Source organism: Pteronotus mesoamericanus, unplaced genomic scaffold (genome assembly GCF_021234165.1).
Source record: "Pteronotus mesoamericanus isolate MK-2021 breed Mesoamerican mustached bat unplaced genomic scaffold, CSHL_Meso_final contig_347, whole genome shotgun sequence".
Classification (NCBI taxonomy): Eukaryota; Metazoa; Chordata; class Mammalia; order Chiroptera; family Mormoopidae; genus Pteronotus; species Pteronotus mesoamericanus.
In genome coordinates this window covers 114,106-139,930 of record NW_026555137.1, presented here as the reverse complement: position 1 = coordinate 139,930, position 25,825 = coordinate 114,106, and the positions used below count along the sequence as shown (strand labels likewise).

General features: G+C 70.5%; 1 protein-coding gene across 1 annotated transcript; it reads left to right on the top strand.

Annotated features, from left to right (window-relative positions):
• The first annotated feature begins 573 nt into the window (after window positions 1-573).
• On the top strand, window positions 574-25,825 carry PPFIA4 (PTPRF interacting protein alpha 4). Its single transcript, XM_054576499.1, has 30 exons — window positions 574-664; window positions 5,964-6,586; window positions 8,165-8,266; window positions 8,510-8,674; window positions 8,888-8,962; window positions 9,175-9,264; window positions 9,974-10,165; window positions 10,271-10,417; window positions 10,642-10,776; window positions 11,012-11,095; window positions 11,331-11,462; window positions 11,561-11,623; window positions 11,982-12,073; window positions 12,566-12,662; window positions 13,879-14,087; window positions 14,885-15,125; window positions 15,484-15,519; window positions 15,655-15,788; window positions 16,034-16,200; window positions 16,361-16,445; window positions 16,769-16,850; window positions 17,207-17,407; window positions 17,763-17,825; window positions 18,243-18,269; window positions 19,524-19,699; window positions 20,561-20,658; window positions 20,950-21,125; window positions 22,845-22,913; window positions 24,145-24,286; window positions 24,688-25,825. The coding sequence occupies exons 2-30, from the start codon at window positions 6,353-6,355 to the stop codon at window positions 24,735-24,737; spliced, it is 3,564 nt and encodes a 1,187-aa protein (XP_054432474.1). The 5' UTR covers window positions 574-664; window positions 5,964-6,352; the 3' UTR covers window positions 24,738-25,825.

Genomic DNA, 25,825 nt, shown 5'->3' with positions numbered 1-25,825 from the left:
CGCAGTGCAGTGCGCACGCGCGGCCTGGGCGGGGCTGGGGCGGGGCGGAGGTGTTGCTGGGAGCTGTGCGCCTGAGTCGGCGAGGTGTCTCATTTCATAGTAACAGTGTGGCCTCCGCCAGGGGCTTGAGTGGAGGCAAGCGACAGATCACTTAAGTGCACACGAGGGGAATGTATCTGGCTTTCAAGTGTCTCCACTGAAAAATGGATGTGACCAAAGGAAAAGTCATAAATGGGCTCGGGGGAGCGGGAGTGAGGGGACAAACCACTGGCCTCGAGGCCAGGACCGGCCGACGGAGGGAGCAGGCGGCTAGATTTGGGACTAGGGCTTCAAAGGGAGGGCCGCCTGGGAGGGTGGCTGCGGGCCAAGCGGAGGCTGCGCGCGCAGCTTCCCAGCCGCTCTCTGGTCGCCCCGCCTTTGGGGGTGGGACCAGGCCTTTCCGCGGAGGGGGCGGGGCTCTGAGCCCGAAGGCAGCGGCGGCCTCTGGTCACGTGGGGGCGGGGCGTGTCTGGGAGGGGCGTGGCCTCGAGCGAGGAGGCGGGGCGCCTGCCCTGGAGGCTTCAGCTGCCCGGCCGCTGGCTGGGGACGCGCGGGGTCTCCGCAGTGCCGGCTGCTCCGTGCGGAGCTGCTCTGCCGGCGTTTGGTCTTCGCGGACTGCGGGCAGGTGGGCGTCCAGAGTCCGGCTGGGGGTGGATGTCCGTTTCCCCCCTGCAGCCTCCACGCCGTTTCGGCAGGGGTGTCTGGCGCGCCTTTTGCATCAGCCCCTCGTCCCTGTCCCCGCAGGCAGAGGTTCCGCCCCTCTGCGTCCCTCGGGGCCGCGGCAGCCCCGTGCCCTTGGGGCGGGCGTGGAGGCGATGCCCGGTGTGCGCGGGGCGGCCTCGGAGGAGGGGGCCGAGCGGGCCGTGCCGCCCCTGCCCCGGCCCCAGTCCCAGCCCCGGCCCCGGTCCCGGTCCCGGGCGAGTCGGGAAGAAGCGCCTCTCGGCGGCTGGGCCAGCTCCGCTCCCGGGATTCCGGCGGCGCCGGGGGGCCGCAGACTTCGGGCTCCTGGGGTGAGGGTCCCTCCTCCCCGCCTCATGCTTCTCAGTGTTGCTGCTCCTCGTCCTCCCGCTGTCGGGTGCGGGCGGAGCCTGCGGGGCCGTCCCGCGGGGCCGCGCAGGGCCGCCGCTGCGGGGGCGAGGGTGGCGCCGCCGGGAAAGGGCCGCGAGGGCCGGGTGCGCGGCTGGCCTTCCACCGCGCGGCGCGTTTCCAGGGCAGGCCCTGCGCCTTTGGGGCGGGGGCCCGAGAGCGACCCGGGTGTGGGGACGCGGTGGGGGCGGCTTGTCTCTGAGAAGGATGGGGTGGCGAGCGAGCGGCTAGCAGGGGCCGATGCCCCCTCCGAGTGGGGCGTCCGGGCGGCGGCGTCAGCGGGGCCGCGGCGTGGGGGCTGCGGCTCGGCTGCAGTTCGCGGAGGCAGAGCTCGGGTGGGGATCCGCTGCCCTGGAGGGAGCTGAAGGGCCCTTCGGGAGCCGGGCGTCAGGGACTCCTCCGCCTTCCGGAGACGATGGAGCTGGTGCTCAGTACTTTTCGGCTTTCGGCAGTCATTGGGCACCTCCTGTAGGCCAGGCACCGCGCCCGGTGCTGGGCCTTCTGAAGGTGACGTGAGGCCGGGGACGGCTGGACGGGCACCCTGTCGACAGCCCCCCGTTGCTGAGCCCCGGGGACATGCTGCCCCAGCGAGGGGCGCCGTTAGGAAGGTTCCCGCGGCTGTTTTCTAGGACTTTCTCCTGAGGCCTGAGGAGGAGGCTGCTGGGGCTGCGTGGTCCTGGGACGAACGGGACGGCGCCCAGCACAGTGGTCACTGGGGCTGGAATGTTCCACGCCAGGCGCCGCGGGAGCCCCGTCGGGGCGACCGGGGTGCGGGGGCAGTGGGTGTGGACGGCACGCTTGCCCCTGAGAGATGTCAGCGCCGCAGCGCGGGTGGCCTGGCAGCTGGCGGGCAAGGGTCCGAGGGGCCGGCGGCTCCAGTGTCAGAGCTGGAGAGGGTCGTCAGGGCTGCTGTGGCCCTTTTGGGGCCTCTGCGGGCTGGTGAGGGAGCTGGGGTGGCGCCGAGGGGCCAGGCTGTGGGGCCTGGGCCCAGAGGAGCGATCAGACAGCGGGGAGCACATTCTGCCGGGGCTGCTCCAGGCGGGGCTCAGGCTCCCAGGTGGGTCTCTGTGGGAACACGGTGCCGGCTGAGGAGCTGAGTGGTGTGTGTGCTGAGCGGAGGGTTTGGTGTGGAGCGGGGAGGACGGGCCGGACAGCTGCCCCAGGACCCAGGTGGAGCCCCAGGAGCCCTGTGGGGGGGGGGGGCAGTGGAGCTCCGCGGCCACAGGAAGCCACCTCGGTGCCCCCGGCCCGCTGGCTCCCTGGCCTAAAATTAGCCCTGGAAGGCCGGGCACTGGCTCACTGGAGCAGGCACGGCCCTCTGGGTGGCTGTCAGCGGAAACGCACTTGGAGGCCAGCTCTGAAGGGCCGCTCCCCGGGCCTGGGATGGTGTAGCCCCAGAGCTGGCAGAGCCCGAGGAACCCACCTGGCCGCCATGTCACCTTCCCCCCGGGGACTCATGGCATCGCCTTCTTCGAGGAGCGCCTGCTCCCCCAGGTGAAGTGGGCTCCAGGGCCAGGCAGGCCTGGCTGGAGCTGCCTCGCTCTGAGCGAGAGGAGGCGTGAATGCACCGGGTCAGGCCCCGCAGGCCCCAGGCCACCCCCAGGCTGTACCAGGCGCTGGATGTTTGGTCCTGTGCGCCTCGGCCGGGGTAGCTGTCCAGCCATTACTTGTGTAGCTGTGCTCCCTCAAGCAGACGTGGACTTCCTGAGGGTTGGGGTCACCTTTTACAGGCCTTTTGTGTCCCTAATAAGGCCTAGCTCAGTGTGGTGTTCGTGGAAATCTGCTCAGCGCATCGTCCTTGCGTTGCACCAAAGGGGCCCGCCTTGCGACCCCCTGCACTCAGAGAGGTGGGGCGTCCTTGCAACCAGAACTTTCACCCTGGAGCAGAGGGTCCTCTGGGGACCCAGGACAGTGGTGCTCCCTCTCAGCAGGGGAGTTAGCGTCTGCGGCAGCAGGTCCAGTGAAAATCCCAAGTGTCCCAGGAAGCTTGCTGTACGGGTTTAGGCCTTTCACTCTGAGCAATACGTTAATGTACGGATATGGTGCAGGTATAGATCAGTGACCCGAACATCCACCGTGTACCAGGATTTTAGGAGTTCAGCATAGTGGCGCAGCAGGTGGATGACCTTCTTCTTTCTGTTTGCTCAGAGGGGCTCCCGCCCTGAGGCTCCCTCCTGGCCCGGCTCGTGGGCGCTGGGGCTCGGGCACCGGCCGGCAGGAGGTGCTGGCCCTGTGGCCTCAGCACGGCCTGGCCGCGCTCCCTCGCAGTGGCGGGCGTGCCATCTGGGGGGACAGCAGGGCGCCAGCCTGTGTGTGTGACCTGCCAGAGCATCAGACCCAAGTACCCATCCCTCCTGTTTGTTAGGAAAAGACGGGGTTAAGTTTGGGGAGCCCTAGGGGCTCAGAGTTGTCGTGCCCCTTGGTCATGAGCCACAGGCCTGGTTTCCCCCAACCCCTCCCACCTCACACACGCGCCCTCGCTCACCTGGAGCCTCTTCTGCTGTTTCCCCCACAACCCCCCCAAATGCTTGCTTTGGGGGCGGGTAGCTTTCGCTCCGAATCAGGACCTGCGTGAGGTGCCGATGGGACGTGCAGGAGCTGAGGGGCCGTGTTAGGCCCAGGGATGACCGTGCTGTGTGAGGACGGCCCGGGAGCCAGAAGGAGGACCCACCTGGGGCCACGCGGTGCCCTCCGCGGGAGACCTGGCTCGACGTGATGGCGCGTCCCTGGGGGAAGCGGAGTTGCTGGCTGGCACTTGGTGTGGAAGGAGGCTGGGGAGGGGCTGGTGGCACTTCTCATTTGCCAGGATGACCAGGAGGATTTGGAGGAGGCCAAACTGGACCAGTCAGCATGTCACAGTGGGCGGGCTGAGGACTTCCCAGCCCTTTCCTGTAAGGAGCTACAAAACCCCACCGGCAGGTCCACCCTCGCCCGCCGCTGGGGGTCCCGACTCCCCTGCAGCCAGTGCTCTCTGCATTTCCAGGCTCTGCTTATCCTTGAGTTTGTCCCTCTAAGGTGGGCAAAGCAGGTCATGGGTTTTGTCTCACAGCAGCGGCCTCGGCAGATGGTGGCCGGCCCAAGGCCAGCCCTGGGTTCCTTGACGCTCACTGCGGGCTGCCGGGGTCAGCGTCCCTGAGCTCCTTGGCACGCTTTCTGCCACGCAGGGCCCCTTCCCCAGCCTGGTCTCCTCCTCTGTTCCCTCATTTCTTCTTGGGGCAGGTGTGGGAGAGGGGAGGGAATGCGGGCTTCTCTGTGCGGAGCTTGGAGAGGTGTGGGGTGCCCTGTGGCCTTTCGGCCTCACAGATGGAGCCTGCAGGGTGCAGGGTCGCGGGCACAGTGGGAGGTGGGGGGGTGGGAGGAATGGCTGTTGGCATCAGCGAGACGGCAGCTCTGGCTCCCACTGTGCTGGGGGGCAGGGGAGCGACGGGGAGGGACAGGTGCAGGCCAGGGAGCTGCTTTCTGCCTCCGCGGTGACAGTCGGCTTGGGGACAGGACCCCCTGGGATCGAGTGTGTCTGGGAGCACGTGTGTGGCCATGTGTGTGTATGTCCTAGTCTGTCTGCTCCCGTGTGCCTGTGCGCGGGCACCCGCACGCCTGCCATAACCGCTGGGCCCTCCGGGCGTGGCTGCTCAGCGAGCCCTGAGGTTCTCACGTGGCTCCCCAGCCTCTCTCTGGCCCAGGCCCACTCCCCGCAGCTGCCCCCGTGTCTGCCCACGTCGTCAGCGCTTTGGGGGGCAGCCGGGGAGCACGGAGGGAAGAGGCCTGGCCCCTCTTGGCTTCTCCTGCTGGGTTCAGCCCAGTGTCGACTTAGGGCCACACGCTGGCTCCCCGTGCACCCGGTCCTCTCCTGGCTGCTCCCGAGGGATGGAGGAGAAGCTGTCCCTGTGTCTCCCACGTGGGGAGGGGGAGAGGGAGGAAGGTGCTGGTCTCGGGGCCTCGCGGAGCGGGGCGCCGTACCGTCATCTCACGGGACAGGCCCTGAAGACGGCTCTCTGTGCCCGGACCCGGGGGGAGGTTGGAAGCCACTGCAGGCAGAGAAGTCCCGGCTGCACGCTGCCCTCCTCGTCCCGCCTCCTGTGCCCTGACCTCTGGGCATGTCTGTGCCAGGCTCACAGCAAAGCTGGGGCCGCTGTGCACGTGCCAACCGGGCTAGCTTGTGCCTTCCGGCAACACCAGCAATGGGCTGTTCTGTGGAGGGAGAAGGTGCCAAGCCTTGAGCAGGGCCCCCACCTCTTAGCCGTGCCCCAGGAGAGGGACGGCCCGGCCCCACATCCACCCTGGGTTCGCTCGATCACCCAGCCGTGAATGCCGAGGGAGCGCCTGCTGCGTGCCGGGTTCGGAGTGGGGGCGACCTGACCCAGAGCCTCCTCCGCGAGTGTCGAGCCTCAGTCCAGCCCGGGCTGCTCCAAGGAGCCGTGATGCACCAGTGGTCCGGGCAGCGCCCCCTGGGTGGGACCCAGGGCCACTTGGAGCCCTGTCGCCCCTTCTGTGCCTGCCTCGGCCAGAGCGTGGGGCAGAAGCTGGGGGAGAGGGGTCAGAGACCCTGTTTCCTCCCCTCGCTCTCTCCCACCCCAGGCCTCAGGAGGGCTCTGGGCAGCCTGCCGCCAACTGAATCATTTCTATATTTGGCCAGGGAGCCACGTGAGTGGGGAAGCCACTCCACTGCATCTGCACTCTGACAGCTGAGGTGCGGGAGCAGGGGCAGAGGCTGTGGGTGGGCAGAGCATTCCTCGGGGACCGAGCAAGCCGAGAGGGGCCGACGCCTCCCCTCCTTCCCTCCGCTGCCTGGACGCCTTTCTCCACTCCGCTGGGCCTCACCGTAGTCTCTTCTCCCGCAGACCACTGCCCGCCGGAACCATGGATGTCGCTGGACCCAGCTGGGCCTCGGCTGGGCTCTGGTGCTCCGTCTAAGCAAAGGGCCCACTTCCAGCACCCTCCCCCCGCCGCCTGCCATGGCCACACTCGGCTGCTGCCCGCCTGCCTGTGGACAGAGGGCGCCCAGCCCCAGGCCTGACCGGTTAAGCCAGGTCCTCAGGCTCCGTTCCACAGGGGTGCTTCGGGCACCTGGCCCCGTTCCGAGCAAAAGCAACTGATGCCATGGAAGAAGCCCGCCCACACGTTCGCCCGGCACTGCCCACCCTGAGACCCGCGTGCCAGGGCCCCCGGGAGGTGCCAGTCCTGTGACCCCTCCCGTCCCCCACGGGAGACGGCCCTGCCCACCCCCACCATGTGTGAGGTGATGCCCACGATCAATGAGGGAGACCCCCTGGGCCCCCCCCACGGCGCCGACGCGGACGCCAACTTCGAGCAGCTGATGGTGAACATGCTGGACGAGCGGGAGAAGCTGCTGGAGTCCCTTCGCGAGAGTCAGGAGACCTTGGCGGCCACGCAGGGCCGGCTGCAGGACGCCCTGCACGAGCGCGACCAGCTGCAGCGCCACCTGAACTCCGCCCTCCCCCAGGTGAGGCCTGCCCGGGCGCGCCTCCCGGTCCTGCCCCAGCCCTGCTGCGCCCGGCGTCCTGGGGCCCCCAGCTCAGGGCGTCTCAGCTGCATCAGCAGATGGAGTCCACGAGGCGGCCCTGCCCCTCAGCCCCTGCCGGGTGCCCCCGGGCGCTGTCGGGCGCCTGGAGAAATGCGGGAAGGTTACCAGCGGGGGCGGCCGGCTGCAGTGAGCCCATGAAGCCAGCAGGTGGCGCCCCAGACTGGCTGCTGTTCTCGGAGGTGGCGGGTGCCCCCTCCTACGGCTCGGATGAGAAACCCAGAGGCGTCCCGTAGGAAAGCGTAGGCCAGAGCCACACGCCTGCTCCGCTCCTGGGGCAGCAGTGCCCCCGCCGGCTGCGCCAGCACGTGTCGTGCCCTCTGCGTGCTTGGCGCCTGCGGAGCCCCCGGGCCCTCGCCGCTCTGCTGCCGGTGCCGTTGCCGCCCTGCCGGCCTCACCCTGGACGGCACCAACGCCCAAGGTCAGCGAGCGGCTCGTGGCCGCCCCCGGTGGGGCCGCCCAGGCTGGCCGGGCTGCGAGGAGCCAGGCGGCTTGAGGCGCAGCGGCAGGCCTGACCCCGTGCGGGGCCGGCGTGGGCTCCGGGCCGGGTGCCGCGCTGTCAGGGGACGATGGGGCCCTGGAGCCGAGCCGCGGTGGCAGGCGGCCCATCCCCGCCCCCGGAGCGCGCGGGCCAGGGCGGAGGCCGGCGGTGCGAGCGCCTGGAGAAGAGCAGTGAACGAGGGCCCGGGCTGCTCGACAGGACGCGCCGCCAGGTTGCCGCTTGGTGGCCGGTGCCGAGCGCTTCCCCTCGTCTTGCTGGGTCCTGTAGCAACACTCAGCTGGGCCAGTGCCTGACAGGCCAGAGGGAGGCGGCTCAAGGAGGTTGGGTGGCCCGCCCGAGGTCACAGAGCGTGCGGGGCGGAGCAGAGGCTGCGCCCCAGCCCCACCCGGGAGCTCGGTGAGGGCCGGGGTCCTGCCTTTCTGGTCACTGTGTCCTGGCGACCAGCGCAGGCCTGGCCTGAGGTGGATGCTTCCTCCACCGTTCCACATGGCTCTTGGGGGGGCCACGGAGGCCCTGCGGGCGTGTGGTCCCCTCCGGTGGTGACAGAGGGCTGGGCTCTCCGGGGCAACAGGCCCACGGAGCAGAGGTGTGGAGCCTGCGGGTGACTCCGGTCGACTAGGCCTCAGGGTGCATGGCCGGGGACTGTGAGACAGAAGCTGGAAACGCTCGGCCAGCGCTGTGCTTCGTGTCCAGGGGCCCGAGCCGGGGAGGCAGGCGGGAGGCCGCCTTTGCTGGGGAGCCAGGCAGCGCGGGGTGTGGGGGGAGGCGAGGAGAGAGCGCCTGTCCGCTGGCAGCAGGGTCACGCTTGCCGTCGAGTCCCGTGTCCGGCGCGGCGTGTGGGTGACCGCGTGAGAGCAGAGGAGTGAGCCAGCAGCAGGGCTGGGCCTGCCGGGGTGCGAGACGCTGGGCCCCCAGGCCGGGGCCCGGGGGGAAAGGCAGTGATCCGGGGGCGGGGTCCGAGGCGCCCAGGCACCGAGGGGCTGCTGTGGGGTTTCCAGGAATTTGCCACCTTAACCCGGGAGCTGAGCCTGTGTCGGGAGCAGCTTCTGGAGCGAGAGGAGGAGATATCGGAGCTGAAAGCGGAGCGGAACAACACGAGGGTGAGCGGGGCGGCCTGCGCGCGGGGGCACACCCTGCCTCGCGGCCGGGGCGGCCGACGGACAGCGCCGCGCTCCGCGCGAGGCTGCCGCCTGCAGGGAGGAGCCAGGGCCGCAGGCGCGGGGCGGAGTCCGCTTGGGACAGCAGCCGCTCCGCACGTGCAAGCGTTTCACCACGGTAACAGCACGCACGGCTGCCCCGGTGTGTCCCTGCGCTCACGCGGCCCCCGCCTCCCGGCCCCGCAGCTGCTCCTGGAGCACCTGGAGTGCCTGGTCTCCCGCCACGAGCGGTCCCTGCGGGTGACGGTGGTGAAGCGCCAGGCCCAGTCGCCGTCGGGCGTCTCCAGCGAGGTGGAGGTGCTGAAGGCCCTCAAGTCGCTGTTTGAGCACCACAAGGCCCTGGATGAGAAGGTACCCGCTGCTGCCAGCGCGGCGACGCCGGCCCCCACAGGGTAGGGCAGCCGCCTTCTGGCTCCGCTGCCGGCTCCCCTGCCGCTGCCCGGGGCCCAGGTGCCCTTCTTAGGCTCCCCCAGGAAGTGTGCTCCGGGCCGAGCCTTGGCTGCCCCGCCTGCGTCCAGGGGGTCTCTGCCTCTTCCTCCGCCCTTCACCTTCTTACCTTGGCAGGTGCGGGAGCGGCTCCGGGCGGCGCTGGAGCGAGTCTCCACCTTGGAGGAGCAGCTGGCAGGCGCCCACCAGCAGGTAAATACCGGCCCACCCTCCTGCTGCACGGGAGGCGGGAGCCCAGGCCGGCTGGCCCCTTGGCCCTGCTCGGCTCCCCACCAGGCCTCCCCCCTGTCCTGCCGCCTCGGCCGGAGGCTGCCGGCTGAGGGGAGGCGGGGGACCCGGAAGGTCCGGAACGCACAGCAGGCCCTCCTGTCTCTGACCCGCTGTGCTGGGGCTGTGCCCGACAGGTGTCCACCCTGCGGCAGGGGGCGGGGCTTCGGGATGGAGCCGCCGAAGAGGAAGGGGCTGCGGAGCTGGGCCTGCGACGCCTGTGGCAGGTGGGCCGTGGGGGCCGCGCAGCGCGGGGCACGTCGTCCCCAGACAGGGGGGGGCCTGCCCTGCCCTGTTCAGTAGAGCGGCTGCTGGAATTGCATGTGGGGCCTTCTCCAAATCCCCCTTCTCGTTCGTCGCCCCCCCCGCCCCCCCCAGAGAAACGTGCAGGTCTCCGTTCGGCTGTCCCGCGCTCGCAGGGCACGGGATGAGCTTGCCCGTCTGCCTGTGTGTCTGCTCCGAGCCAGACCCCTGTTCTTGCTGAGCCCTTGCTCGTCTGTCATCCCCTCTCCAGGCTACAAGACGCCGAGATAGCCGGTCCCGCTAGAAAGTCTTGCTTTTTTTATAAGACATTTTATTTATTCATTTTTAGAGAGAGGGGAAGGCAGGGAGAAAGAGAGGGAAACATGAACGCGTGGTTGCCTCTCCCACGCCCCCCACGGGGGACCTGGCCTGCAGCCCAGGCAGGTGCCCTGACTGGGGATCGAACGGGCGCCCGTTTGGACCGCAGGGCGCCCGCCGGGCGTGGAAACTGTTGCTTTTGAAGAGATACACAGGAGAGCGGGGGTGCTGGTCATTGTCTGGCGGGAGTCAGACGTGCCTGGGGTGTGCTCAGGAGCTGGGGCAGAGCCGTCCTCCCCTCCTCCCCCCGGGAGCGGAGTGGGGAGGGGGGTGCCTTGGGCTCCGATGACGGACCGACGGCTCGCCGTCCACAAGGACGACGCGGTTCGGCTGGAGGAGCTGCAGGAGCTGCTGGAGAAGCAGAGCTTGGAGCTGGGCCAGGCCCGGGAGCGGCTGGCCACTCTGACAGCGGCGGTGGCCGAGCTGGAGGGGGACCTGGGCACCGCCCGCCGGGACCTCCTCAAGTCGGAGGAGCGGAGCAGCAAGCACCAGCGGGACCTGCGGGAGGTAAGCCGGGCCCCCCGCCCATCGCGCTGAGTGCGGCCCGCGCGCGGCGAGGGGGCTGCCGAGAGGCTGGGGGCCTTCCCACGTGCCCCCTGCTCGCCCGCCCAGGCCCTGGCCCAGAAGGAGGACATGGAGGAGCGCATCACCACGCTGGAGAGGCGCTACTTGGCTGCTCAGCGCGAGGCCACATCCATCCACGACCTCAACGACAAACTGGAGAATGAGCTGGCCAACAAGGAGTCCCTGCACCGCCAGGTACCTGCTCCTGGTGGGGCGCGGAGGCCTCACGCTCGGCTGACCCCGGAGCCTCCGTCCTCAGGGAGCCTCCCCTTGGCGGCCCAGGAGCCCCTGGGGTTCTGCAGGTCACCTGGGGCAGCCAAGAACCAGGGTGGTTTCTTGTTCCTGTCCTGCCCGTGCCTCTGCCGAGGCCGGGGGGCTGCAGGGCTCCCCCCCGACTGGGTTCCTGCTGCTCCCACCAGTGCGAGGAGAAGGCGCGGCACCTGCAGGAGCTGCTGGAGGTGGCGGAGCAGAAGCTGCAGCAGACGCTGCGGAGGGCGGAGACGCTGCCGGAGGTGGAGGCTGAGCTGGCGCAGCGGATCGCAGCCCTCAGCAAGGCGAGCAGTGGGGCCCGGGGGTCTGCATGAACCCACTGCTTCCTGCTCATGACGGCAGGCCTCGCCCACGGACCCCCGACCCATGGGGAGAAGGAAGCCCATACCATGAGCCTCTGGCCCCAGGGCCTCTGCTTGTGTGGCAGCTTCCGGGCCCTGGGGGTGGCACCTGCAGCCTAGCTGTCCCCGGAGACCCAGGACCCAGTCTGCTCTGCCACTGATCCATCCCTGCCCCCAGGCCGAGGAGCGGCACGGCAACATCGAGGAGCACCTGCGGCAGCTGGAGGGCCAGCTGGAGGAGAAGAACCAGGAGCTGGCAAGGGTGAGGGCCCTCCTGCCCTGCCCAGCCCAGCTCCTGGGGTGGTCTGTGGCCGGGGCAGGGAGGAAGCAGGTGGGCGCCAGGCCCTGGCCGGGGCCCGCGCCGTAGAGGGGCCCGCGCAGGCGGTCGGAGCGAGGGCGCCGGGGGCGACCGTGGGGCCGTGGGCCGGGCGGACCGGTGCCGGGGCGGGCAGTGGGGCGGCCTGGGTGCCCTGGTGCGACGCGGGCCGGCCGCGCAGGTGCGCCAGCGGGAGAAGATGAATGAGGACCACAACAAGCGGCTGTCGGACACCGTGCACCGGCTGCTGAGCGAGTCCAGCGAGCGCCTGCAGCTGCACCTCGAGGAGCGCATGGCGGCCCTGGGGGAGAAGGTGCTGCGGGGCAGGGCGGGGTGGCGTGGGAGGGTTGGGGGGGCGGGGGGGGGGCGGTGTCCCGGAGGGGGCGCTGGCTCACGGCCGCCCTCCCCCAGAACTCTCTGATGCAGGAGCTGGAGAGCTCCCAGCGGCAGGTCGAGGAGCAGCAGCACCACAAGGTACCCAGTGCCTCGCCCCCTCGTGCACGGAGGCAGCTGCAGCCCCGCGTGGGCGCGGAGTGGGCAGCGGTGGGGGCGCAGGGCCCGGCCAGGCCCCGCAGAGGACGTGGCGATCCCGGGGGGTCGGCCACCGGGCTGCCTCGCAGTGTCTCTGAGGCTGGGGTGCAGGCGCTGCAGGCCCGCTCCCGGAGCCCCTCCCGGGTGGACCCCGCCTGCCCAGTGCCCTCTGCTCTCTCGGCTGTCGGGCCTGTCTCGGGTGTGACCTGTGGGCCTGGCCCGGGCCCTTTTCGAGGCACTCTGCTGCTTCTCCCCAACTCTGCCGCCCTCCCTGTCCCCCTCCCCCGCCGCCTGGGCCCAGGGCCGCCTGCGCGAGGAGGTGGAGAAGCTGCGCCAGGAGGTGGACCAGCTGAAGGGCCGCGGGGGGCCGTGTGCAGACGGCGTCCAGGCCAGGTACCGTGCACGGGCACTGGGCGCACTGGGGGGGCCCCGATGGACCCCAAGGGGGGAGCCTCCCTCCCAGAAAAGACCACCCGGGGCCACGGGGCGCCTCCTGTCGAGGGCAGGGCCGTAGGCTTGGAGCGTCCACGGGCGGCTCAGAGCGCACGCAGGGCACCGCTTCCCGAGACTGTGGACACGGCCCGCGCATCCTGCTTCCAGCAGAGGGCCCGCCCTGGGCCCCCCGGCCCCCAGCACCCCCGCCCCTGGCACTGGCCCTCTGGTTCTCCCACGACGCCCTCCCCAGGCTGCTGTGTGGGCCCAGGCGGCAGGCCACGGGAGGAGAGGCAGCAGGAGGGGCTGCAAAGAGGCCCCAAGAGCCCCCTTCCTGTCAGTCACACGTCTGGGGTGTCCATCTGCCGAAAACGTTCCCGGAGTTGGGGAGGGAGCGTTCCTTGTGCTGGGTGGGCCCACAACCCCCACCTTCCCTCCCGGCCCCCATGCAAGGTCGCACACAGGCAGCGCAGTGGACCTGCGGTTCTCACGGGGCACAGCCGCCCCGGGCCTGCGACGCCGCCGCTCACTGCGGGAAGGGCCCGCCAAGGTGAGGGGCGGGGGGGAGGGGCGCTGGGGGGAGGGGCCCGCCAAGGTGAGGGGCGGGGGGGCGGGGCCTCCCGGGGACTCGGGGTCTGTCCGGCCGCGTGCCTGGCTCTGGTTTCACAGCCAGCTGGTGTGCGGTGCACATTTTCGCCCTGCACCCCCCATGTCAGCGGCAGCTGCAGCCCTGGGGGGGCCCCGGCAGCTGCCACAGCTGTGTCCCCCCAGCCTCCTGGCCCTGCGGCCCCACGGAAGCGTGGGCACGTGTGCCTGGGTGTGCGGCGTGTGGTCGGGGCGGGGCCTGGGGGCGGGATGGCATCGGCACGCTTCCTGGAGCAAAGCTGTGGTTTGTGGGGGGACAGGCAGATGCGGGGTGCCTGGGCCTCAGGGTGGCACCTGGAGGCTCCTGAGAAGCTGCTGTGAGTTCCCGCAGGGTCTGCCCGGGAGCCCCGAGGGTTAGGTTGGGCGCTGCCGGCCCCGTGGTGTCGGCCTGCTCTGCCCCCGCCTGGGCCCCCCACGCCCTGGCGCCAGGAGGTGCAGGTGGAGAAGGGCGAGCCTGTAGCCGGAGGGGAGGCCCAGCCCGAGGCCCCTCGCTGTCTCCCTGGCGCCGCCTGCTGCTCACGAGCCGCGGCTGCCGCGCTGCACCCCTCTGCCCGGCCCTTCCTTTTCTCCCTGCTCCGCGGGCCGTCCCAGCTCCGTCCCGTGCCCCCTCCACGGGCCTCTGTCCACCAGGGAGGCGCGCAGGTGATTTCCGAGGAGCTGCCTCTCCTCAGATTGACCAGTGGGTGCTGCCATGTGCAGATGTGGGCACGAGACAGCCCTGGTTGTCCGTAAGACTTTGTGCCGGACGCTGTGCCAAGCGCCGTGACCCTCTCAGCCGCCTGTAGGTGCTGTGACTGCCCCGCGTGCCGATGAGGGGGCTGAGGCACAGGGCGCTCAGACCGCCCCCCGGGGGCTGCACAGCCAGTGTGTGGGGGCGCGTCTGTCTCCGGCGCCCGTCCAGCTCCTCGGCACAGCCCAGGAGTGTAAACAGAGAGGTCCCGCGCCCTAGATGCTGACGCGCGGACAGGCCGCCCGGGGCTCGGGTCAAAACGCCGATTCTGCGCCCGTGGCCGGAGGGGGGGCGCCCGAGACGCCGCGCTCCCGGCGCTCCCAGGGGCCGCCCCTGCTGTGCGGGGTGGCGTGTCTGAGCGCCACCCCCCACCCCTTCTTTCTCTGCTAAGGACTGGGAGCCGTGCCCGCTGCCCGGCGTGCTGGCCCCCACGGCCACCCCCGCCTTTGACAGCGACCCCGAGGTCCCCGACGTGGGCGAGGACGGGCCTGGGGGCCTGGGGGGCCCCGTGGACGTCGTCTCCCCCGGCAGCCGCTCCGACGCACAGACGCTGGCCCTGATGCTGCAGGAGCAGCTGGACGCGATCAACGAGGAGATCAGGCGAGGCCCGTGGGCTGGGCGCGTGCGCGGCCCACTGGTTTTCCCGCGCGCCCCGTAGAGCGCCGCCATATTGGGACCCCCAGGTGCAGGCCCCGCCCTGGGCCCAAGAGCCAGGACCCTCGGGGCCAGGAGCTCCTGCAGTGGCTCCCCGAGGCCGTCGCCAGCCTCCCCACGGGCCCTGGGGAGGCAGCATCGCCTCCACTCCCCAGACGAAGGGGCCGACCTGCGTGGTCACCTGGTCTGCGTACAGCAGCGCAGTGAGAGGCAGAGCCAGGGTTCAGACGGGCCCGGCCCCCGGCCCCGGCCCCGGCCCAGTGCAGCGTCAAACAGGAAGTCACCAAGGTGGGCTCTGGCCGGCCTCTGTGGGGAGCCGACCCGCGTTCGTGACGGGTGGCCCATCAGAGCGAGACGGAGTTGGAGCTGCAGGGGCCTGCGCCCCCTCACCTGCCGCCGCCGCTGTTCTGATTGGCCTCTGAATGGGGGACCTGCCATCAGGGGTCAGCGCCAGAGCAAGGCCTTGTGTTGGGGTGCAGAGTGCTCCCCGTGTTGGGAAACTGAGGCCAGAGAGCCGAGCCTCGAGGCCGCCCCGTGGAGAGCGCAGGTTGTGGTTGCTGACCGGGGGGCTGGGCTCCACTCGCTGAGCTGCCTCCTGCCCCGGTGCCTGGGGAGCGTTGGCAGGCGGGCGGGCGGGCAGAAGAGCGTTTCTAAGTGGCCGTGGGGTGTCCCGCGTGATGCCAGAAACCCTCGCCTCCCGCTGGCGCGGCCGGGGCTGATGGCCGGGTTCTGCCGCCTCCCAGGATGATCCAGGAGGAGAAGGAGTCCACGGAGCTCCGCGCCGAGGAGCTGGAGACACGCGTGACGAGCGGCAGCATGGAGGCCCTCGACCGGCCGCAGCTGCACGGGCGCGGCCCCCTCCCCACCTCCCTGACGGCCCTGTCGCTGGCCAGCGGGGCCCCCGCAGCTGTCGGCCGCCCCGCTCGTACAGGCCCCTCCCGCAGTGCTGCCCAGGGCCTGGACCGGATGGGGGTCATGACTCTGGTGAGTCTTGGGGCAGCAGGGGAGCGGCCCGGCCCACTCGGGGCTCCGCTCTGGGGACGGGCGCGGGCTCCACGCCTTCCTCCCGCAGTGCGCACAGGGGCCGCCAGCTCACCTGGCCGGGTCGGGGAGGGGCCTCCCCGGACGACCACAGGGCGCCTCGGAAGCCCCCGCCGCCCACACCACCTCGGGGCGGGGGGCCCTGACTCCTTTTCCCGGGCCAGCGTTTTTCTGCTGCGATGTTGTCTCGGCCGCACGAGGCACCGAACCCTAGGTTCTCCTTCGGGGACCTGGGGCTCCCCGCGGGGTGCACTCGGGCACCCAGAGGGGCATCTGAGCCCGGCTGCACTCTCTCTTCCAGCCCAGTGACCTCAGGAAGCACAGGAGGAAGCTGCAGGTGAGCGTGGCCTGATGCAGGCCCTCCCTGCGGTCGGTCCTCCCGGCCCTGCCCCGCTCTTCCCCGGCCCCGGGCCTCCCCACTGTGCCCCCAGCTCTCTCCCTCTATCCCCTGATGGGTCCGCTGTCTGTTCAGTCACCAGTGTCTCGGGAACAGAACCGAGAGGATAAAGCCACCATAAAATGTGAGACTTCTCCTCCTTCCTCACCCAGGATGCTGCGGCTTGAGAAGCTAGGCCACCCAGCCCTGAGCCAGGAGGAAGGCAAGAGGTAAGGGGGCAGCCCCACCGGTCCGCCCCCAAGGCCGCCGCACCTGCCCAGGTGTCTCGGCATCTCGCTTCTCCTTGAACCACCGTCAGGGAAGGACAGTCCCACGTCTCCCTTGTAACCTGCTTGGACCCCCCCCACCCCCGCCCCCACTCTGACACTTCCTGTGAGTTCTTCCCGGGGCGGACCCCTGCCCGCCCGCTGTGATTTGAGCCCGTCTCTCGCCCCCGCCCCGCCGGCGCCCGCAGCGCGGTGGAGGAGCCGGGCAGCAACCCCAGCAGCAGCAGCAGCAGCCAGGACTCCTTGCACAAGGGCGCCAAGCGCAGGGGCATCAAGTCGTCCATCGGCCGCCTGTTTGGGAAGAAGGACAAGGGCCGGCTGATCCAGCCGAGCCGGGACGGAGCCACGGGCCAAGGTCTCCGCCCCTCCTCACGGAAGCTCCAGGGATCGTGGGCGTCCCGCCGGCCCCGAGCTGCGTGCGCCAAGGAGCCTCCTGCCGGCCCCTCCGCGGCCCTGGCCCAGGCCGAGGGGGACGAGCCGGGGGCCTGGCCAACCCGCTGTCACTTCCCTTGCAGTTATACTGATTGACTCTGAGCTCGAGCCCCCGGGGACGGCCAAGCTGGGGGCCCAGGCGGAGAAGGACTGGCGGCTGCAGAAGAAGTAAGAGCCACAGGCCCGGCTGGGGCCACTGCCCGTCCCCTGGGCTGCGAGGGGACTGAGCTCAGCGGCCAGAGCCCGGCCAGGCCCTGTCTGGACCGAGACGGCCCAGGCCATGCGGGCCCAGCCGGAGCGGGGGGCCGGTCCTGCGGGGGCCCTGAGCAAGGAGACTGGGGGCTGGGGCTTGGGTGACGCGGCTCCTGGCACAGAGCAGCCGTGGCAGCCCAGGGGCACAGGGCAGGCCACCCCGAGTGCAGCCCGGGGCGCCTGAGGGTCGGCTCGGTGCAGAGACACAGGGGCTGCTGAGCCTGTCCCCCTTCCGCCAGGCACCAGCTGCTGGAAGACGCCCGCAGGCGAGGGACACCCTTCGCTCAGTGGGACGGCCCCACGGTGGTCTCCTGGCTGGAGGTAACCTTGGCGGAGGGCCGCTGGGGCCCGGGCGCGGGGGCGGCTGCTGAGGCAGGGCTTCCGCAGCGACCTTTGCCCAGCCCAGCGTGCGTGTGGCCTGGTGCTGGCCCCGCTCCCCCATTTGGCTGCTCCCCACGGTTCCCGTGCCAGACGCTGGATACCGGTGGCCAGGTCGCTGAGCGGGGGTCGCGCTTCCTGTAGGCGCCGCAGAGCCGGCAAGGCCCCCCCGCCCGGGCCTCCGAGGTCCCACTGGAGGCGGGGCACGGGCGCTTGCCCTCCCGAGGCTGAGGCGGGGCCGGCCGGCCCGGGTGCCGCCCCCGCCGGGGAGGGCTGAGAGGCGCGTGCTGTGCCCGCAGCTCTGGGTGGGCATGCCGGCCTGGTACGTGGCGGCCTGCCGGGCCAACGTCAAGAGCGGCGCCATCATGTCAGCGCTGTCGGACACGGAGATCCAGCGCGAGATCGGCATCAGCAACGCCCTGCACCGGCTCAAGCTGCGGCTGGCCATCCAGGAGATGGTATCGCTGACCAGCCCCTCGGCCCCGCCCACCTCCAGGACCGTAAGTGCCTCCCGGGCAGCGTCACGGGCCCTGCAGCAGCTCGGCAGCGTCGCCCGTTGGTCTTGGGGGAGACGGCAGCGGGGTCCTCCCCTCCCCTCCGGCCCCTCAAAGGGCTCCACCTGCTCGGCCCCGGGGGTATCGCTGATTCTGGGGTCCCTGCCGGCCCAGGCCCTGTCCCCCGCACCGCGCGGGCCGGGTCTCAGGGCGGTTACCGGGGCCGAGGGAGCAGCGTGCTGGGCCGGGCCTGGGGGCGGGCTCGGGAAGGGAGCTCTGTCCGTGTCCCGGGGGAGCCCAGCCTGAAGGGACACGGGGGGACCCGCGTGCAGGCCCAGCTAGGTTTCCTCTCTGCCCGCAGTCCTCTGGGAACGTCTGGGTCACCCATGAAGAGATGGAAACTCTGGCAACATCCACTAAAACAGTGAGTCGGCCGGGCCCGGGGCAGGGCCCACGACCCCCAAGGGCGGCGGGAGGGCGGCGGGAAGGTGACCCAGTGGGAGGCTGGCATGCCCGAGGCGCGGCCGCGTGTGTTCCCGAATGGAGGGCTGGTGGGGAGGGAGCGATGCGACCGGTGTGTGGTCCACTCCGCGGCCGCGCCCCTGCCGGGCTGCGGGCCTGCAGCTGTGCCGGCCGGGAGGGCCCTGCCTCGCACTGGACCCGGGCAGGGGCGGGGCGGGGTCGTGCCGCCACCGGAAGCACGTGCGCGCAGCAGCCTCCGTTCGCCTCTCAGCCTGGCCAACTCCCTCGCCCCGGCCCCACCCCTCCCAATGGGCCGGCGGTGCACGCTGCCCGGCCTTGACTCGGCCCCCTTCCCCTCACGCTGCCCGGTGCCTGCTAGGACAGCCAGGAGGGCAGCTGGGCTCAGGTAAGACCCCCACGTCCGGGCCGTGTCCCCAGCCGGTGCTCCTGCCTGGGAGCCTCCCCCTTGTCTCCCCTCAGCTACCATCCTAGCTTCTCGGGGTGGTGGGCGCAGAGCTTTGGAGGGCCCGCCCCCCTCAAGCCTACCTCGTCCCCCCAGTTGGAGTCCTTCAGGAATAATGCAACGTGGGTAGGAGGGCTCCTCCTCCTCCCCCTGCCCGCCACAGGAGCCCTGGCGAGCTGAGCAAAGGCCTGTTGTTCACTCACTTCGCAAGCAGGTAGTCGCTGGGCGGCTGCGGGGCCGCTGGCCTCTGCAGCCTCTCTGGACACAGACACGAGCCAACTGAGTCCTCACGGGCTGACGTTCGAGGGAGACACAGGCAGACAACAGCCAGCCAAGCCTGGGGTGCTGGGTCAGGCGAGCGCCGTGAAGAGCAGGGAGTGTCCTCGCGGGCAGACTGGCCGCGTAGGTCCCCCCAGGCCACGGCAGCCCAGGGGCCAGAGCCCCAGGGGCACTGTCAGAATTGTGCGTGGAACCTCCAAAGCAAGAAAAGCTGACGGCGTGTTCCTTAGAGCGGCGGTTGTCAGCTGACACATCCCTGGAAGGTTTAAAACGTGCAATACCTGGCTGCCTGGTCAGGGCACTGGCTTCGTTTTTGGTAGAGTGTCGATTTCAAAAGCGACAGCAGCCAGTGCAACAGCGGCCGTCCAGCGTGAGCGAATCGAAGCTGTATTAAAGTGTTTTTGTCCTATCAGCCAAAAGGACACGTTTTGGTGTGCCCCAGAATTCTAGTAGGTTCCGTGTGCCTTGAGATGAAGAGGGTTGAAAATCCCTGGCTCAGAGGAGTATACGTAGGTGATTGTGAAACTTCAAGTCCTTTCTCCCCAGGGCTGGATTTCGTGACCTGTCACGGCTTTTTCGAGCGAGTGACACAAAGTCCCGCACAGCGCCTGCCAGTGGGGCTCGGCGGGGCAGCGCAGACCCCGCCCCGGACTGTCCCGGCGGCTCCCCGAGCCTTGGGCGGGCGGAGGCTGCGGAGCCTGCGGGTGGGCTGCCTGCAGGCAGACACGCGCGCTCCGGGCACAGGAGGCCTCCCTCCCCTGCTGTGTGGTGGCTTCTGTCACTAGCAGATAATCAGTACCATTTCGGGACCCAAGAGCTTTTATTTGAACCCCCGCCCGCCACTCCCAGCCCTGGGGGGAGGGGAGCAGCCGGGCGCCTGGGTGGCCACGCCGCAGCCCGGCCCGGCTCCCTCCGCAGACGCTGGCCTACGGCGACATGAACCACGAGTGGGTCGGCAACGACTGGCTGCCCAGCCTGGGCCTGCCCCAGTACCGCAGCCACTTCATGGAGTGCCTGGTGGACGCGCGCATGCTGGACCACCTGACCAAGAGGGACCTGCGGGTGCACCTGAAGATGGTGGACAGCTTCCACCGGTGAGCGGTCAGGCCGGCGCCCTGGGCTCCGTCCCTCTCCGCGCCTGTTCTGGGTGGGAACGGCCCGTCTGCAAAAGCCACGCGCGTTCCCTTCCGCCCTGAAGACACGCAAAGCCACTCGCTTCGGCGCCGCTCTCTTGGAGGTCCCCCCAGGGCTGAACCTCATTCTTGTCACTGGGCTGCTGGATCCCCTGGCTTTGCCCTGAGACCCGGACGCCCCGTGTCTGCGTTGGGCCGCCAGTCCCCCGCAGCTGGAGGAGGGGGTCTCCCTGGGCCCTCGCCCGCCGACCGCCCCGACCTGAGCCTCCCGGCCTCCAACTCACATCCTTTCTGCAGGATGTCGCCCTCTTTGCTGAAAACAGCTTCTGTTCAAAGGCGTCTGCTCTGGAGGCCCCCGAAGGGCAGCCTGCGGGCAGAGCTTGGCTGATGATGTGTTTTGCGTGGGGGTTTTCAAGTGATGAATTCAGCTGCCAGTATTTAGGCTCAGCGCGCAGGGCCTGAGGCCTGTGGGCAGGGGCGCCCCCGCCCCCCACCTGCAGCAAGTGGCAGGGAGTGACCACAGGGAGCCCAGGGCGGGAAGGCCTGCGGCATCTCTAGGCTGCTGTGAGGAGTCGAGTGGAATGGGAGCCCGAGGGGTGTCTTGTTCGTGCGTTTCCTGGGACCGGTGGGCCATCGGGCCGTACTCGCTCCGTTCCAGAGCCTTCCTCTCCCTGCAGGCCCACACTGGCTGCGAGGGCGGGCTTGGCAGGCAGAGGAAGTGGCTTTGGTGGGTCGCGGGCAGGGGAGGCGCGTGCGGGGGTGGGGCTGGGCCGGACGGGCGGAACCGGGCCTCTGAGGCTCTGCTGGGCTCTGTGCCTGCAGAACCAGCCTGCAGTACGGCATCATGTGCCTGAAGAGACTCAATTACGACCGGAAGGAGCTGGAGAGGCGGCGAGAGGAGAGCCAGCACGAGATCAAGGGTGAGCTGTCCGCCGAGAGGGGAGGGGCTGGGGGCTCTGGGACTGAGGGGCACGTGGCCGTGCCTGGGGGTTGCTGCCCTCTGGTGGTGGAGAAGAAAGGGCCCTGCCCAGCCAGCTGTCACCCCCGCCAGACAGTGGCACCCCCTGGGGGATGGACAGGAAAGAGGCCCCAAAGGTGGGAAGGAGAGGCCCCTGCAGCCTGGGGCAGGGTCCGCGGGCCCTGGGCTGGGAGCTGCCCTCTGCCCTGGAGGCCCGGGAGCCCGGCTCCTCTGCTCCTCTCCCCGCTTCCAGATGTGCTGGTCTGGACCAACGAGCAGGTGGTTCGCTGGGTGCAGTCCATCGGGCTGCGGGACTACGCGGGGAGCCTGCAGGAGAGCGGCGTGCACGGCGCGCTGCTGGCCCTGGACGAGAACTTCGACCACAGCGCGCTGGCCCTGCTGCTGCAGATCCCCACGCAGAACACCCAGGTGGGCAGCGCGGCCGGGCCCGCCCCGCCCCGCCCCGCCCCGCGCGCCCGTCCTCCCGCGGGCACGGGCCTCGGGGGGCTCCCGGGGCCTGTCCCCAGGGGTCACGCCTCCGGCTGGTCCCTGTCACCAAGCCCCAGGGGACAGGCGCTTCGCACGCACAGCGCCCTCCGCTCCTCCCCTCCCCTCCCCTCCCCACCCCACCCGTCCCTGTGGCGGGGGCTCCCTGCCCGTCTTCTCAGCCTGCCTGTCTGACTCCTGACCCGGCTCCTCGCCCAGCGGTCTGGGGGCCGCGACTCCTCCGTCTCCCACGCTGGGGCCCTGGGCCCGGGCCCCCAGCTGAAGGAGCCCAGTGGGCCAGGGGCCGCCCAGAGCCGGGCTCCGTCTCCCATGAGCGGCTCCGTGAATTACACGTCCTTGTTGGTCTGGTGCCGCCGCCCAGGAGCACGGCAAACCCTCGGGCCGGTCTCTGCTCGGCCTTGGCTCATGGAGCCTGGAGGTCCCGCCTGCTGTCAAAATTCTTCCTGATTTTATTCGTCCTAAAACGCCCCGGTCCCAGTCTTCCGGGTTTCGGAGGGACGATATGCTCACCCCTGCTCATCTCTGGGACCCATGAACTCTGGGCGGTTGCCTGTGGCCCAAGCCCCCTTTGTCTGTGCGGACTCTCGGTGGCTTAGCCTCCCCCACGGGGGCGCCTTCTGCCCTGGTCACTTCGGCCGCCCTCGGCTGGCCTGGGTGCAGCTGTCGGGTCTCTTGAAATTCAGTCCCAGAGCCGCGCGAGCTATTCCAGGAGCAGATGCGTTCGGCTTGTGTGAGGGGAGGGCTCTGTGGTCGCGGAGTTCTGGGTGGCGGGCTGGCCTCCGGGGCGGTGTCGGCGCTTGGCCAGCACGTCCGGAAGGCCCTCCGGCCCCTCGGTCCCTGAGGCGCATCATTTCCGCGGCTGCCCACCCCTGCCGCTCTGGCGATGTTTCCTGGCGGAGTGCGGCCCTCGCCGGCCCCTGCCCGGAGGAGCGCGCCTTCTGGTGCTGGGGATTCGCCCCTGCCCCCGGCGCGTGGAAGGGTGCCGCTCGACGGGCTCGACGGGCTGGGCGAGCGCCCCGCCCGGGTTTCCTGTCCCGCGCCCGCCCTGCTGCGGGCGGGGCTCACCTGTAGACGGGCAGGGCCCGCCGGGCCCAGCCCTGCTGACTCTCCTGACCCTTGGTGGCCGGGCGCTCGGGAGGTGGGATCTGAGCCACCGGGAGCCCTTCATTAGAAAGTGGGGCATATACCCAGTGGCATTTTTGAAACCTTGCTTATTGCTGGCACTTCCAGACTCTCCCGAGGGAAACCCCTGGGAGTCGCAGCGAAGACGTCTTGTGCCAGTCGGCCCCTGGGCCACCCCCACCCCCGCCGCCAGGCGTGCCACCTCTCGGGTTGTCCTAGATGAGGAGCCTTGTGAATGTTTCCTGAGCTGAATAAGTTAGATCCCCGTTACCCGTGGCCTACACGGTCATTGACGCCACACCCGCCCCCCCCACGCCCCGGCATGGTTTTCGCTTAAGGACAAAATGTGGGTTTTTCCTGTCCGTGTGTCCTTTTTAAAAAGTCGCAGTTCCCTAAGCTGACTTGTAAGAGGACCCTGAAACTTGTCCTTGGATCCCCGGGAAGCAGGTGGCCAACAGGAGGCACTGAGCTCACTGGCTGTAGCCCCTCATCTCTCCCTCTCCTTCCTGTGCCCCACAGGCCCGCCAGGTGATGGAGAGAGAGTTCAGCAACCTGCTGGCCTTGGGCACAGACCGGAAGCTGGATGACGTGAGTGCCCCCCCCCCCGCCCCCCCCCCCGTGAAGCAGGGGCCCTGGGGTTTGGTTGCTGTCGGTTCATTGGATAGAAGTCGGACAGCCGGGGTCAGTTCTTTCCTGGGGCGGAGGCTGGCGGGGGGCCTGGGGGAGGCGGGGCCCAGCGCCTGGGCGGGAGAACTCGGCCCTGGAAAGGGGGCCACAGGCCACCCCGCGCCCTCCCCTGCGTCTTCCAGTCCCCAGCCCTGGGCCGGGTCCCCCAGAGGCCGGCTCCTGGGGACAGGGCCTCTTCCCTCCCTGATAGACCCGCCTGTCCGTGCTGTGGGCAGCACGCCCCGTCCGGGTCCCAGCCGCCCCACCGCGGTGGCCGTTGGCAGGCAGAGTGACGCTGGGGTCCCTGAGGGCAGGTCTGCTCGCCCCTTCCTCGGGCCAAGCGAGGCTGTGGGCTCGGGTCGGGGCAGGACCCCGGGGGGACAGATGCGATCGGGGGAACTCCTGGTAAACCCGGGGACGGGGCGCCTGCGTAGGAAGCCAGTGCCGCCCACGGTGCTCAGCGAGAGCCTGCAGTGTCCGGGGCCGGGCAGGGGCTGGGCTGCACTGGTCAGCACAACAGTGAGGGCGGCCTCTGTCCCGCGGGGGGTGGACGTTGAAGCGGGTGTGGGGGCGGGGGCGTGAGGAAGCAGCCTCCTAAGCGCCTGTGAGACAAACGCTCCTGGGCCTGGAGCAGGAGGGGAGGTGCCTGCGCCCACGAAGCGCCCGCCCGCCGGCCCTTCAGGGGCCTGCCCGCCCATCCCCCCGTGTCTCTCGGGGCCCATCAGGCAGGCGAGCGGGGGCGGGGTGGGTTGTTTCTCCCCTTTCACAGACGGGGACACAGGAGGGTCAGGGTGGCGGGGAAGCCAGGTCTTCTGGCCCCAGAGGCCTGAGAAGGGAGGGGTGAGCGTGAGGCCGCCTGGTGACCACTTCCTGCGGTGACCAGCGAGGAGGACGCGAAAAGCCACAGGGGTCCCCGGCCCGGCTGCGGGGGCGGGGCTGCAGGCAGGCAGCCCCACTGCAGGGCCGCGGCAAATCCCCAGAGGGGCCGCTCTGGCGCAAGGCCGCCGTCCACGGCAGCCTGACTCACGTCACGGACGTGGAAGTGAGGGGCCAGAGCCGTGTCCCCTTCTTCCCGGAGGGCTGGCAGGGGGGCTCCGCCCCGCCCCAGCGGGGATGGCACTGCAGGCGGCGCCTCCAATGTCTGGCCCTGCAGGGGGAGGACCGGGTGTTCCGCCGCGCACCCTCCTGGAGGAAGCGCTTCCGGCCACGGGACCCCCCCAGCGGCGCACTCGGCGCGCCCCCCCTGGGGCCCCTGCAGCCTCCGCCAGGCCCCCCGAGGAAGGTCACGCCCGAAGGTGAGTGGCGAGCGGCCGCCTGGCCCGCTCCAGCACCGCACTGAGCCTGCTGTGGCCATGGCTCTGGCCACCCAGCACAAGCGCTCACACGGACCGCTGCCCTGTGTGTCCCCCGGCTGCCCGCCGACCCCTCCCAGCCGGCATGGCCGGGGCTCAGACACCGGAGATGCCCACGGTGCGGACCTGCTCCTGCTGACCCCTCCCGCCCTGCCCTGGCCGCTGTGCCTGTGGTGCGGGGTGAGCGGGCCGGGCCTGGCGCACGGCCTCCCGCGCCCGCCTGGCTGGCGGCCAGCCCTGGGCAGGCTCCGCTCCGCCGGCCTGGCCCTCCCCGCTCGTCCCCTGCCGTGCCTGCGGCCCGGTCTCCGCTGCTTGCCCCCAGCGCCTGCCCCTCTCTCTCGCAGCGCACTCCCACTATCTCTATGGACACATGCTCTCCGCCTTCCGGGACTAGCCACGGCCCCAGGCCCCACGGGCTCGCCCGCCCGGACCCTCCTGCCCGACACCTCCTCCCACGGCTCCCAGACCCCAAGCGACGCCAGCTGCCCTGGACCTCGGAGCAGACGCGTGCACGCCCCGGCAGCCCACGCCACAGCGCCGCCCGCGTCCTTTGTCCGTCTCCGTGGATGTGGCTGCGTCTCCTGGCGACGGGCAGATCCTGCCAGAGGCAGAGGACAACCCCCTGGCTGGTGTGACTCCTTGACCCTGCCTGGTCCTGGTCCTGGTCCTCGTCCTCTGCGGGACGGCGATGCGGGCCAGGGGCGGCCTTGCCAAGGGAAGGGCCCTCGGACTCTGCGGAGCCCAGGCTGCCTGGCCTGGTTCCTGACCCCGTCCTGGCTGAGCCCGATGGCCTGACACCGCGGCTTCTGCGCCCAGGGCCTCCTCAGGGGTTCGGGGACGGCAGGGGCCTGGCCAGGGGTGGGCCAGGCGTGGGCCTGAGCTTTGGGCCGAGGGTCCCGGTGGGTGCGGCTGGCCAGCGGAGAGCCGAGGATCTGCGGCAGCCTCGCCCCCAGAGGGCAGTCAGGCGTGGGGTCAGTGGGCCGCAGCCGTGGGGCCGGACGAGCTCACCCCCAGGCACTGCCAGCCCCGCTCCTGCGTCCTGCCCTCCGCCGTCCCCCTGGGCCGTTCCACTGTGTCCCAGCCCCAGGACAGCGGGCCTCCCCGTGGGCTGAATGTACACGGACCACGACCTGGGTCTGGGGAGAGGCAGGAGGGCACGATGTGAGGCCCCCCCCTCGTCAGTGCGTCCGGCCCAGGCGCCGGCGGAGGCCGACCTGTACGGCCCGTCCCAGGGCCGCCTCTCGGGGCTCCGGGCGGACGCACAGGCACCGCCTCCCCCAGAGGCTCCCGGGTCCCGCCAGCTTCTCCCCATCACCCCCGTCTGTGCATCTGCGGAGCCGCCAGCAGCGGGGCCCCGCCCCCGCCCTGTGTCTTGGGTCCCTGCCCCTCGTGCACTGGCCGCAGGAGCAGGCTGTGCGTGTGCGTGTGTGTGCGTGCGTGTGCAGCTGCAGTAAACGCCCTGGTTTTATGACAGCTCACAAA